Source organism: Centrocercus urophasianus, unplaced genomic scaffold (genome assembly GCF_019232065.1).
Source record: "Centrocercus urophasianus isolate 14NV4802_14NV808 unplaced genomic scaffold, USGS_Curo_1.0 seq_10, whole genome shotgun sequence".
Lineage (NCBI taxonomy): Eukaryota > Metazoa > Chordata > Aves > Galliformes > Phasianidae > Centrocercus > Centrocercus urophasianus.
Genome location: NW_024884142.1, coordinates 68,203,210 through 68,217,416, shown reverse-complemented (window position 1 = coordinate 68,217,416; position 14,207 = coordinate 68,203,210). Strand labels below are relative to the sequence as shown.

The 14,207-nt window shown below is 35.6% G+C and overlaps 1 protein-coding gene across 3 annotated transcripts in view; it reads left to right on the top strand.

Moving 5' to 3' along the window:
• RGS7 (regulator of G protein signaling 7) overlaps positions 1–14,207 on the top strand; it is a 212,264-nt gene that overhangs the window by 95,224 nt on the left and 102,833 nt on the right. For all 3 annotated transcript variants that reach the window (XM_042827133.1, XM_042827113.1, XM_042827103.1), the window contains exon 2: positions 2,267–2,363. In XM_042827133.1, the coding sequence (XP_042683067.1) occupies positions 2,267–2,363 (97 nt within the window). The remainder of the gene's footprint in view (positions 1–2,266; positions 2,364–14,207) is intronic.

The window sequence follows — 14,207 nt, the reverse complement described above, 5'->3', positions numbered from 1 at the left end:
GTTTTATCTTGTCAGATCATTTCCAGTTATTATGCAGTAATCTTTTCATGCTGAACTAACCAACCTGCTCACAATAGTGATGTCTGGCATGCAAGCTGACTTTTGCATAAAGGGTATTCACACTTGACACAGAACAATATTTTGAGCTAGACCTGCAGGAGGTGTGTAATTTTGCAGTTCAGCCATCCAAGATCTCACTGTCCTAATTATGTTTTATGCACTTCAGCTTAAAACCTGTCCATGACGCAAGTTTAGGGAAGCATATGTGAACGTCAGTAATTTATTCCATATACACTCGAAAGAGTGGTTACCAACAGTATGAATAATGCTAGTCACTGCTTGCACTTTTGTGCATTCCTAAGGAAGAAGTATCTGCATATCACTCTCTGGAATATCGTGTTTCCGGATTGAGTTCCACTTATTATAATGTAAATGTATCTTTATCATGTTGCTTTACATTGCTTACAATGCATGTGCACAATTTATCATCAAATTTACTTATGTACATTTTTTTTCTGCAGAATACCCCTATATCTCTAAGTGTACTTTATTGTTTGAAGCAAAGATACTCACTTGAATTTGAGAGACTTCGTTCACATTTAGAAGCTCATGAATTGGGGAGTTGAAGGAAACTTTCACTTATTTGTATGGACAATAAATGTAGGGACAGATTCCATTTTGTAGACAACAGCTTGTCTACTTGACTGTTTCTTTGGAACATAATTCATAGCTTTTTCTACTTAAATAATAAAATTGCATGCTAAATGAATGTCGTAAATTGACACAGAAAAAAAACTATTACTGCCTTTCTTTGGAGTTGTATTTGTATACTGTTTAAAAGAGAACAGGAATCTCAGCGTTCCACATCTTGCTATTGGACAGTGTCTGCTTTTCGCTGTACTTTTTTGGTTTGGACTACGCCACTGGATTTGTGTTTCTTGGATTGCTAATATGTGATCTGTTACTAGAGAGAACATTTGAATCTCCAGACACTGCATAAACAGGTTTTCCATAAGCAGTGGAAGTGTTTGATTTTATATTCACTTTTGGCATGTACACTATGTATGTGATCCCAGCTCCCTCTCCCTTTCTTGCATTTGTACACATCTCCACTATGGGAATTTATTCATAGCTGCTAATAACGCTTATTTGCTATTTGCTGATTGCAGTCATCAGACTTATGCAGAAAAAAAGGTGTTAGAATAATTTGTTTTTCTCTTTTTTTCCACATCACCCAGTCACAAACTTTTAAAACTTCCCCCCCCTCCCCCCCAGATTTACTACTTATTGGGGAACATAGATGACATACCCCAGTTTTTTTAAGATTTGACTAGTAATATGAAACGTTCAGTCAGATGGAGATTCAGTTTTCTTTGGTAATTAAGGAAAGAAGATAGTTGTAATTTATTTTACCAGAATATTATTTTATATTTTGAGAGGTAAGGCATTTAAAGAAAGAAAAGGAAGAAAGGTGAAAGTTATTTATTATGTAATTAAGATCCACTATGAAATTTGCAAAAAATAAAAAATTGTATTGTCAGCCAATGATTCTGTCTAAACAATCTTTGTATTTTCCAACAAAAGTGTTTGTATTTCAAATGAAAGTGAACCTTTGCATTGAGCTTGATTTATAAAATTTATGGATCAAAATATCCTTTAAAATTGAGTTAATGAGGAAAATATGAGAAAATTAGAGTAAAATCATTTTAAATGTTTTTATATCCACTCCATTAGCTATTAAAAAAAATTCTGTTTCTGGCCCCGCTTTTTCCAGGGATGCAAAATTGCATTGTTTCATAGTTTTTTCACTTCTCAAAACAAAAGAAGGATTTTTTGCTTTGAACTTCAAGGCTCTATCTTTTGTTTTGAACAGCCTTTGACAACTATGTCAGAACTGTGGAAGGATGAATGAATGTATTATACTTTCATATTCAATACAATACCAGTAATACCATCAAACATTAAATTTTGCATCCAGCAATATTGAACCATTTTTATCCACTTTATACCTTTTCTATTCTGATATTTCATTCTCTAAAGACCTTGAGCCCATACATTAAGTTATTGTTGACTATGGTAAAGTACTTCCAATACTTTATCTTGCTAAAAAAAAAATCTAAAATAAAAATTGTAAATTAAAAAAAGTAGCAAGAGTGGACCCTTAATTTGAGAGATTGACCTAGGATTTATTGTAGAAGTTCTTACAGGAATAATTCTGACTTTCTTTATTCTTCCTTTCATTATTTTTTTTTTTATCTGTGTTCAGATGGAAGACGTCATAGCTCGCATGCAAGATGAGAAAAATGGGATTCCTATTCGTACAGTCAAAAGTTTTCTTTCCAAGATCCCCAGTGTCTTTTCTGGTAAGAGTCAGTGTGATTTTGATATTATTTAAGATTCCCATTTTACATTGTGTAATAGGATGGTCAAATGGCAAACGTTTACCTTAGTGTTATGGGGAATTCACATTTGCCTGGTCTGAGGAGAAACTAACTACCCTACCCTTTCAGTACTTTGATAATAAAAATTGGTTATATATTTCTTGCACATTAAAATGTGTTTTCATGTATGTGTTTTTGTCCAGTAGTTTTTCCAACGGCAGTACTTACTTTACTATAACAATTCAATTAATTTTTATTGCAGTGTTTTTGCATTTCAGATCTGATTTTTAACTTGTTTATATGGCAAGTATAAATAGTTTAAAATATAGGCCAGTATATGAATATAAGAACTATTATATCATCAGCACAAGAAAATAATAATCATAGCACTCTACATGATGCTGAATTGTTGATATTTCTTACAACACTTACAATCTGCTTTTATGAGCTTTGGCTGCTGGTGCCAAGCTAAGGCTGAGATTTCTGTGATGACATGCAAAACAGCCATAAACTTTATAGGTAACCCAAGCCAGTACTGTTGCATTCACAAAAATATGTTCATTTTTTAATTAACTAGTATTAACTAGTAACTATCTATTTAATACTGGGAGGAGGTGGAGGGAAGGAAGAAAAAGCATAGCAATTCATTTTTTTTTTCATTTTTAGATTTTCTACCTCAAATACAATTGCAGTAATTTTTGCAGTAGGTTACTAAAAACAAAAAACCAAAAAACAGGAAAGCACAGCTATATTTTTAATGCACTTAATATTTACATTCCTTCTGCTGGAAAAAAAGAAGAAGAAAAAAAAAGTAGTACATGTATTTGCATGTATTTACAAAGGCATGTATTATATCTAGCCAGCTGCCCAGGAAAACATCCCATAAAATTCGGAACTTTGCAATTGTTTGATTGAGGAGAGAAAAATATGTAGGTATGCCGCAGTTAAGTCATGTTTCTACAAGTGGTCAGACTCATGCTTGTGTCTATGCCATAGATAATACCTGTTAGAGCCTTTAAACAATCTTTAAAATTAATCTTAACAATTTATAGATATCCTTAGGGTCTGGGGAAGAGAATACATAGAGGGGATGTTATCAGTGCTTACAAATATCTAAAGGGTGGATGTCAAGTGGATGGAGCTAGCCTCTTTTCAGTTAGGCCGAGATACAGAGGCAATGAGCCCACACTGGAGAAGCAGAAGTTTGCTATGAAAATGAGAAAAAAGTTTTTTTGCATTGGTATTACACAACACTGGAACAGGCTGCAGAGAGAGCTTGTGGAGTCTCTTTCTCTGGATATAGCAAAAAACCACCTGGAAACTTTCTCCAGCAAGCTACTTTAGCTGGGAGTTGGACTTCATGATTTCCAGTTCTTCCAATTCTGTACTTCTGTCTTACAGGCTATCCCTGTAAAAGCAGGAGGGGTATTTTAATTTTTGTTTTCTTGTATTTCATACTATTGTTTCCAAAAACAGAATGGCAGACTAGTTTAGACAGCAGGTAGTCCTTATTGCAGAATTACTGACCATGTCTATTAAGGACGAATAAATTAGCAAAAGAAGTTTGGGGAAAGGTATCTGAATTTGACCTGTTAGTAGAATGTTATGATTGTAAAAAATGGGACAATGTGATTGTATTATCCCATTTACTGAGTCATTCCTTTGATGTTTTTACAAGTAAAATATACACACAGAGAAACATTTCAGATACAGGTAATTCTTCACAGCCAGTACTCTATGCATTGCTATTCTTCACAAGATGACAAAAGGAAAAATAATAATATGTTAAGGATTATTTCACCTTGTGAAATTTTGAAAAAATATATTTCTTATATTTCATGTTTTCATGGAGAACAAATATGTTGCTTAATGTTGAAGCCTCATAAATATGTTCCTGAGTGTGTGTAATCTGCTTGAATTCAAACAAAATTTTCATTTGATTTCTGTCTTGAAATCTTTCAAAAAGAAATAATTTAGTTGAGTTTACCAGATTAAAATATGCTTAGATTGAGTTTGCAAGCCATTTGATGAAAAAGAATACAGACCCATACATGCATCATAACACTACTCATATTTTCATCAGGAGCATATACGCTTATTTGGGAGTGTGCAAGATTGAGTAAGCAGCAAATTTATCTGTGGTGTAAATTTACTAGCTAGTGAATTGCAGACTAATTTTGATAACAGCATTTCAGTCACCTAGAAGGTGAAATGAATTATGAAAAAACTCTCAATTCTTGACTGAACTCCAATGTGCAAAAATACAAAACATTGAAAACAAGGAGGTAAAAAACAGACACAAAAATTGACACTTGTCCTATTCCTTATACTCCATCCCTTGGTTTGGAGAAGTTCTTCACAGCTGTTTAGCATCAATGATGTTAATGATACTCATTTAAATTCTTTTATACGATAAAATTATACCTCATATTATTCAAATAGCTATGGTGAACAACTCAGTATATTGCAAAGTTTGTAACAGAAATGATAGGGCTTATTATACATATTAATGAACAAATACTGAAGAGGAAAAAATGCATCCTTGACTAATTCCAAGTGGCACTTTGCATAAAAGAATCATTGGAAGTGCAGTACTGGGAGCTGACTACTGACTTCTATTTGTATTTCTGGTACACCTACAACCTGTTGTGCTCATCAGTAGATGTCTGTGGTACATTTTAATTTATCATGGCAAGCAACAAAAATATCAAATCTCAGAATTATGCTGCAGTGTTTCTTCTTGGATGTGATGAGCCAATGGTTTCATTGCATTCAATATTTTTTACCAATGTTTATGCCATTCATAGAATAGATATTCTACTGACTACCCAGCTATAACTTGCTTAATCAGATAGCACTTCACTGATTAGTCCTGATACTAACTGCCTTCTGGAGCCATTGTTACAGGATACTGTATGCCTAGTGTGATTTTGACCAATAATATTTTTACACTAGATGTTAGCCCTTATTGAATCTTGCTAAATGACCTCATTCAGCTAGTGCTTGTGAGGCCTTTGAACAGAAAGAAATGTGCTGTAGCAGATGGTCTTTGTAATGATAGTTTACATCAAGCTGACTCACCACAATGTTATTTGCAACTAGGCTCAGAGTAGATACGAACAGATGAATAAGCATGTAGAGCTTTGTAGAAAACAGACTAATGGGCCTAAGCATCCTAGAACATCACTGGTTAAAAACAGACTTATACTGTGAGTACCACACTGGTCATTGCTAATGGTAATTCTTTTGGAAGGTGTGTGATTGTCTTCTGGATGAACAAGTAGTCAATGAGTTTGGGGTTACATCAGGCTTGCAGCCAGTCACTAGAAAGGTTCTGCTGAGCTCCATTTTAGGGCCAGTTCTCTTCAGTGTTTTCATCAATGACTTGGATACAGGACTTGAAGATATATGAAGTACATTCATTGACAGCATTAAATTGGAAGGAGCTGCTAACTCCTTTGAGCATAAAGAATCCTTGGCAAAGAGATCTTGACAACTTGGAGGACCGGGAAACCACCAAGCATATGATGCTCCACAAAGCAAGTGCTGCATTCTGTACCTGGGAAAGGAAAACCTTGGATGTATGTATAGACTGGGGGAAGAAAGACTGGAGATCAGCCTCACGGATAGGCATGTGGGGGTTGTGGTTGATAAGTTTCATTTGTCAACAGCGTGCCCTGGCAGTCCAAAGGGCTAACCGTACCCTGGGGTGCACCAGCCCAGCACTGCCACCAGGTGAGGGAAGGGGTTCTTCCACTCTGCTCTGCACTAGTGTGACATCACCTTGGGCACTGTGTGCAGTTTTGGGCACTACAAAAATGAGGAAAGAAATATACTAGAGAACACCTAAGGAAGATGGTAAAGGCTCTATAGGGCAAGGTGGGTGAGGAGCAGCTTGGTTTGTTCGGCCCAGAGCAAAGGAGGCTGAAAAGAGGCTTGGTGGCAACTGCAGCTCCTCACAGGGAGAGGAGGGGCAGCGCTGTACTCTGGTGATAGCAACAGGGCCCAAGGGAATGGCATGGAGCTGCGTCAGGGCATAAGGAAAAGGTTCTTCACCAGAGGGTGGTTGGGCACTGGAACAGTCTCCCAAGGGCAGTGTTCTTGGCCCCAAGCCTGCTGAAGTTCAAGAAGTGTTTGAACAACACTCAGAAATGCAGTTTGAATTTTGGTTAGTTTTGTGTGGAGCCAGGAGTTGGACTTGATGATTCTTGTGGTCCTTCCAACTCACGATATTTTGAGATTCGGTGACTACTTAAGCATATTGCCACACTATGGTGGAAGATATCATTGTTCAAATAATAGCTTCTGGGTCTTTGTGAGTGGAATAACTATTTTTACTACTTAGAAATAGTCTGCTTGTGACCATTCACGTTATTTTCTTAATCATTTCTAGTAGCCATGGAGTTTGTGTATCTTATCGAATCACAGAATGGTTTGGGTTGAAAGAGACTTTCAAGATCACCTAGTTTCAACCCCCCTCCTATAGGCAGGGACACCTCCCTCTAGACCAGGTTTCTCAAAGTCCCATCCAGCCTGGCCTTGAATGCTTCCAGGGAGGGGGCATTTCATGTTCATCTTCTAACCGCGTGATCTTTAGTGTTTCTGAAAAAACAGAAGCAGGCTTTCACCAAGATGTTATTTCTCCATGGAATATTCTCCCAGACTTCTATATGCATTATTTGTTGTGTCTGAATCATTTTACTGCTTTTTTAGTATCCATTAGGTCTCTTGATCACCTTGAGTCTGTATCAAAAAGCGCAGAACAGAGACTATGATGAGAGCTAAACAGAAACTATGTGAAAAGACTCAGGAATAACTGATAGCCAAATCTGAATTCAGTGAATTAAGCCTACACGTACATCTCCGTAGAGACAGGCTGCATTTTCAACAGGGCTAATGGATAAATTGAGTATTTCACACATGAGATGATGGAAAGATGAGTAAGTATAATTTGAAAGTAGCTGTTTTCTTTTTATTTTGCAACACGATAAAGACAATAGATTTTCTTGAGTGTTTTGCCCAGTTCACTACAGTGTCTAGTATGGAATGGATAGATCGCTGTGCTTCAGTATAGTCTTTCACTAGTCACCACACAAATTCATAATCTTTATTGAGGGTTTAGTGACTGCACAGTGATTTAAAGAATGTATTTTAAGATCAAGTTAGTGAGCTACTAAGGCTAATACAGAATCTACCATAAAATCCTACTTAAATTATTGGCTTCAAGAAACAAGAAGAAATTTACTGATTTCCAAATGTTATGAAGCTATAAAATGATGATGCGATAGAAGCTGGTAATGTAAACTAGATGTTTTTATGGAGTTTATTACATATTTTCTATTGCACTGCTCCAACTTAGAACTGGTGAGCTGTACAAATGTGTGGCTTTTGTTTGTTTTTGAATTGTATTATTTTAGCAGCATGTAAGAGAGTCTAAAGTATCTCTGGTTCAGTTCATGTAAGCTAGAAGTTTCTTTAAGGAGAGAGTGAGTCCGTTTTCTCATTAGCTTTGAGCATATTGTTACAAATCTGGGCATCTAAAACTGAGTTGGAATTGGCACCTGCGTTGTGTCTGTGTGGTTCCTAGGGAATTTGATGGTCTTCCATTCAATGGTAAAATTCTAGTTATCTTTGTATCTGGATCATAGTCATTTTCTACCATTAATTCTGATGACCACAGTCATAGGCATTCAGTTTTCAGGAGGCACATATTTGAAACAGTAGTTGATAGCTGACTAAAAATAATGCAGGACCCCCCACAGGCCTACAATCTGTAGTCTAAAGGTGAAGTCATAATTATGTTATTTATCAGATATATATTATGGCTTTGATTTGAAACTTTAAAGGCTCCAAGAAAAAAAAAAAAAGGCAGGAGAATTTGCTCCTTCCATGTGATTATTTTTGATTTTGATGAACAAAGGAAGGGCTTGCTGTTGTTGTCTCCGTGGTTTTAAAATGCTTTGAAAGAGTGAAGATGTTTATATAGACATCTTGCCAGTCAACAACAATAATTGCATGAAGATTGTCATGTGCGTTCTTTACTAACAGTGATTAGAGCATCAGGAATAAAAAGAAGGCAATTTGCCAGGGACATGGTTCACATTAGGCCTGGAAACGGATAAAAAAACTTGCTTGAAATGATGATGAATGTAGGGAGTCTGACATATGAATCATAAGGATTAGGAGGAGCTCTAAAATATCATTTTTATTTTTACTAAGGAGAGATAGCAAGTAAATGCCAAAGTTTTGATGTTCACTTTCCAGCAGAAAGAAGCATTCAGAGTTTGTGGATAATGCTCTGAAATACTCAATGGTTTGTTTTAGGGATCTTAGCAAGGCAGATGGTCAATACTAGTACTGAAAGCTTCATGAGGTAATCAGGATGTGGATATTTTTAAAGACAGATATAGTGATGGAGAGATTTCATGGTTGTTACAGATTACCAGTGTGATGGTACTATAAATTAAAACGGGATTTTAAATTATGTAGTACTCAGATATGCTTGCTGATAAACGTGATGGCAGGAAAAACTGAACAAAATCTGTGGAGAATATGCCCACTGAGGGGTGTGTAAATGTATATGAGGGATGCTGTTTAGTGTTTTTTTGAAGGAATGGGGAGATGTATGAGAAATGTTAGTTCAGTTAAAGTGTACACGCAGAGGCAGAATAAAAGGTATCTAAGGAGAGAGTTTCCATGCAAGTTGTTCCTAGCTGTTTCTGTTGTGTGGCTCAATACTTTTAGAAAGGAGTCACAGCTTGAACCAGCAATGATAGGCAAAGGTCAGTAGAGAGATGGTTTATAAAGTCTCCTGAGTCACAGAGAAGGTAAAAAGATTCATTTATCTTTTTCAGGAAAATATAATCCATAAAAAATCTTTAGCTTTTTTCTCATTCCTAGATGTGAGGATGACATTGTGCCTATTCCTTATATGCACTGCATTTTCCCATTTTTAGAAAGTTTATTGCCATCATATGACATTTTATTCTATCAGTTTTCCTAATCTCAGAAAATGCATTTTTCTTTTTTTCTGGGGAAATTGTTAAGGTAATGAGATGGTGCATTTTGATCTGTGAATGTATTCACTTCACATAATCATAAATTTTCAATCTTTATTTTAGCATTTATATTATGCTTGATGAAATAAGGAATCTGTATGTTTAAACCTCAAACACTCAGTCGACAGAGTGTCGGAGGACTGGCAGACTGGCAGACCAGCCGTGGTCTGGTCAGAGGTAGTGAGAGATACTCCAGAAGAAAGCAGTGTCATGGTAGCCCTTCTCACCCACAGATCATTGATGGTTAAGCCCCAGATATGAATGAATCACAGGAGCTGCCTACAACAACAGTATTGCTTGTTATATAGAGGCAAGCAGCAAAAAATAAAGAGCAGTACAGAGGAAACTGGATGACTCAGGGCACTAATGACAAGAGAGTGTTTCATCTGTCATTAGTTTTGATCTTGCCCAACTGAGTAATGAGTTGTTAGCATCTGATGACTGTTCAGTGCTGCATATGAAATGAGTTGATAGGTTTATCCAATTCAGTACTGAAAATTACCTACTGAAAAGATACAAGAGAAAGCTCTATCACTTGGATTGACGGAAAAGAAACCCCACTGAAGCATAATACTTCAGTCATCTGGTACCTCTGAAGCAATGTAATATTGCATTATAGGTAAATGCAAGGAGTTTTGAATTTCCATTTTTTTGTATCTTTTCCAGAATAAATTAACCATGCAGGAGAATCTAGGATTCCCTTATCCCAAGCCCTTGATTTTTATGTACTTTTTTCCCCCTTCAGTGTATCTCCAGTGCTAGGTTGGTAAGAAGTTCCTGCTTTCTTTAATTCCTTCAAGTCCCCCACCACCTTCCCCTTTGTACTGCATTCTTCTTCAGGTATAATTCAATAGTAATTGCTGTGTACTCTATGCCAGTTATTTGCAAGGTATGTTGTTTGCAAGCAGAGCCTTCAGTGTTAAAGATGCAAGTTGGTAGACTTGATTGGATTCAATCTAAGTAAAAGGTTTGATGAAATAAAAAGATCTTTGTCAGTACAGGAATGACAGAAGTTATCTTATTCCCTCTTTTCTTTTCTTCACAAAGACAGGAACTTGCCATCTTTAAAGTTTCAGTTTTCAAACCAGACCTTTTAAAAATAAAAGTTAACAACTCTCTATCCCCAAATGAATAGTTGGTTTGAATTTAAAGTACCAATCATTCTTGTGTAATGTACTCATTATTTTGTCAAAAGGTGACTGATTTGCATTCATATGTTCATGGTCTTTTGGGAGTTGATATTTTGCGGTAGAAGGCTCTTATATATTGAAATCATGTTTATGATTTTTCAAGACATTAGTAGAAGAACTTACTAAAGTTGCAGCATAAGATTGGATGTGCAGTCGTTTCAAGATACTGAGATAATGAACTGGTTAATGTGTGATGCTTTGTATGCTTTACCATATGGCAAAACAAAAGTAGATATTTAAGTGCTGTTTGCACATGTTTACCTCACAATTCCTGTTTGTATGTCAGTCTTGGCCACATCATGCATATTGGAAATATGGCCATTGAAGGGTAATCTTAAACTGCTTACAACTTGACAGAACTTTTGTTTTTTATCAATCAGTGCTGTAGCTGTGGAGCTCAGCTATGTCAGCTCTGTGTGATGTGCTGGGTTGGGCTGTGACCACCCTAGAACATTCAGCTTGTATTCCATTGGAATGAGAAGTAAATGAAAGAAGTAAAAAACTATTTTGAATAACCATGGTATTCAATGATAATTTTGCTTCCTGTTTTCAATTTAAGAAAGTCGTGTGTTAATATCAGGCTTTTGCTAATCTCTGTCAGAATTAAAATATTTTCAAAATGTGTAAGGATTTTCATCTGTTATTTTCAACAGAACAATAAATTCTTATTTTTTATTTCTTTCTCCTAACCAAGCAAAAGAAGAAGTACAAAAAAAGTTTCAGTTCAGTGGTGATTACCATTGGAAGCATTAGTAGAAAGAAAAAAAATACAGTAATGAAAGTCTGAGGTAATTTAGCAAAATTGTTCTAAGAAAGTGAAATATACTAAAAATCCATTGAGAAGTCTTTTACAGTAGTTTGTACATAAAACAGTCATTATAAATGTCTGTTCCCTTAAAGTCAGTAGATTATGAAAAGCTTAATTTCACAGATACTTGCAAAATAAGCAGGTCCAAAGTCATGCTTTTGCAGGAAAAAGATGTTAATAACTGCTCTTTTGTTTAGAGATTTGAGATCAATGGAAACATTCATTTCTTATTTGTGGTTCATCCATAAGGAGTGCACTGTTGGAATTAGATGATCCCTTGCTTCCCAAGTGCTGCATAAACTCTGAGCATGCTTCCAGATAAATAGCTCTGGGGCTTGCTGATTATAAATAATTCTTTTTTCCTAACTTCTTCTAATATGTTGTTTTGTCTTGAAAGTGTTTCCCTCAATCTTTGTACCTTCTTCTTTCAAGCCTCTTGTATGTAAATTTTGCCTGATTTTTTAATTATTTTACTTGGGGAAGAGGATTGTAGCTGTGAAGTCTGAGTACTTCTGAGCAGCATATGGGAAAACTTTTTTATGGTGCAACTACTTGGGTGTACTTTGCCATTTCTTGACATCCAGTCTCTAGATGCTGGACATGTGACATTCATGAAAATGTTGCGCTGAAAATGAAGCCCTGAAAGTAGCAGAATTTCTCCAATTTATCACAACTTCACTTTAGCTGGCTTGCCAATATTTTTCTGGTGTAATAATACCAGTTAATAATTATTTTGTTATGTTGCTTTTGTAGCAGTAAATATGAGCAGTAGTTACACAAAGAATGACCTCCCCCATCTTGCACATATGAGCATGTATAGCATTCATATGTATATCATATGTATTTATCCATAGAAATAGTGCATAAATTATCAGCTTAAAAAAAAAAAAAAAAAACACAACCCAACAAACTAGAAACCACTTCAAGGCTTATGGAAGGTTCTGTAGAAGCTGTTAATAATATAAGCTCACTGAAGTCTGTTACACTTGTAATCAATCCCTGTAGGAAGACGAGGAACAGAGCCTGTGATTCCGGGAAAGTCCTCCCTTACAAAATCCTCCATTATTAGCATGAGGGAGGATACAGACCTTGTCAAAACATGGATAAGAGGAGTCAAACTCCTCTGGAAATAATTGAGAATTCTATTTTTTTTTTTTAATATGTATATATATATAATAAATATATATATATAAATGTGAAGAGAAAATAAGTATTAATATTCCCTGCACCACATATGCATTTTGTAATGTAATAGTAACATAATAGTTTTGATTATGAGACCTGGTAGTGCTTGAGTGAAGGAGCAGAAAGTGGAACTTCTGGGTATTTGATGAGTGTCTCACTGTTAGAATAATATAATATCTGAAGGATTTCAGTTGTTGCTGAGAATTTGGCTCTATTATATCACGTGAAAAGCACCAGTCATGGGGCGTTTGCAGCAGACAATTGAACTACCTCGGCTCTTTCTGAAATACTTACCTTCTCAAGTGTGTTAAATACTTGAAAATAAAAAAGCTATTCTAAAAACTGAAGTGTGATGCACATCTTTCCTTGCCACAGAAAAGGTCTGTAATCTTTTGTACTATAACAGCTATATGTGTAGTTTTGATACATAAACACCAGCAAGGCATTGCAGGTGTTTGAATGTACTTGTTTGGATCTTGGTTCAGGCATCATACATGCAAATATTCCTTTTATTTATTTTTAATTTATAGTAAAATGCATGGATATTAGCTGTTTAAAAATACTGCATGGCATTCTAACTCTTGTTCAGAATATATTACGAGCTTGTGGAAGATATTGAGAAGAGTTGTATAGTAGTTGGAAGTGGTATATCATTAGGTTTCATTTTTCTTTCTCTGCAGAGCCAAATACCAAATTAGCATGTGCTCATGAGTATCTTATGGATGTTGGCACTCCATTTTCTTGTTTGATGTCAGTACTTTTGCTGTTAAACCTCTTATAATATAATGTGATATAGATAAAATATAGAAAAGCTTTATAGACCCATAGACCTCCATAGTTTTTGTTAAGAGTACCTTCAATTATATCATGGACTTGTTATAGGAGGAAGAATTTGTAGATACTAAGGAAAGTAACAATCCAGTTGTTACCCAAACTACTTTTCTAGGGCAGAAAATATTTTATGAATAGAGAAAAGGCACTGGGCCAAGCCTGCCTGTTAATGGTTTGTTTACATAAATTCTACCTTCTGCTTTTCTTCACACCCGTTTATCCTCTCCTGATTTTTCTGCTTTCAGTAAGTTCAAGATCTCCTTTTTTATGTACTCCTAAGTGAAAAAAAAGCCACTGTTCTCTATTCACTTGTTTTCTGAGCTATTAGTGTTCTTGTGTTCCTGTTGTCTGAACTGTTATTCTAAAACAATTTTATCAAGTCCTTTCACACTTACAAAGGCTTCCATTCAGTAGAATAGATCAGAATTATGTTTCAGTGAAAGGTGAAGGCAGTTACTTGTCTCTTTTGTTTTTGTGCTTTTGGTGAAATACTGTTTTACAGAAATACAATTGCATGTTATCTACATTTTTTTTAGACTGTTGATAGATTATCTAAAAAATTGCCATGAGTTCTAAATTGAGAAGTCATAAAAACACTGTTACAATGATCAACATTTGCAGATGGACCCAGGCTGCTCTGCTTGTGCGCTGGGCTGGTTGCTCTGGGCTGGAAGTAGATGAGAAATACAGCTGTGTTACCAAGACCATCACACTATTTGAGCTGGATTTAGGAGGTTAATCTTGATTTTGTCTC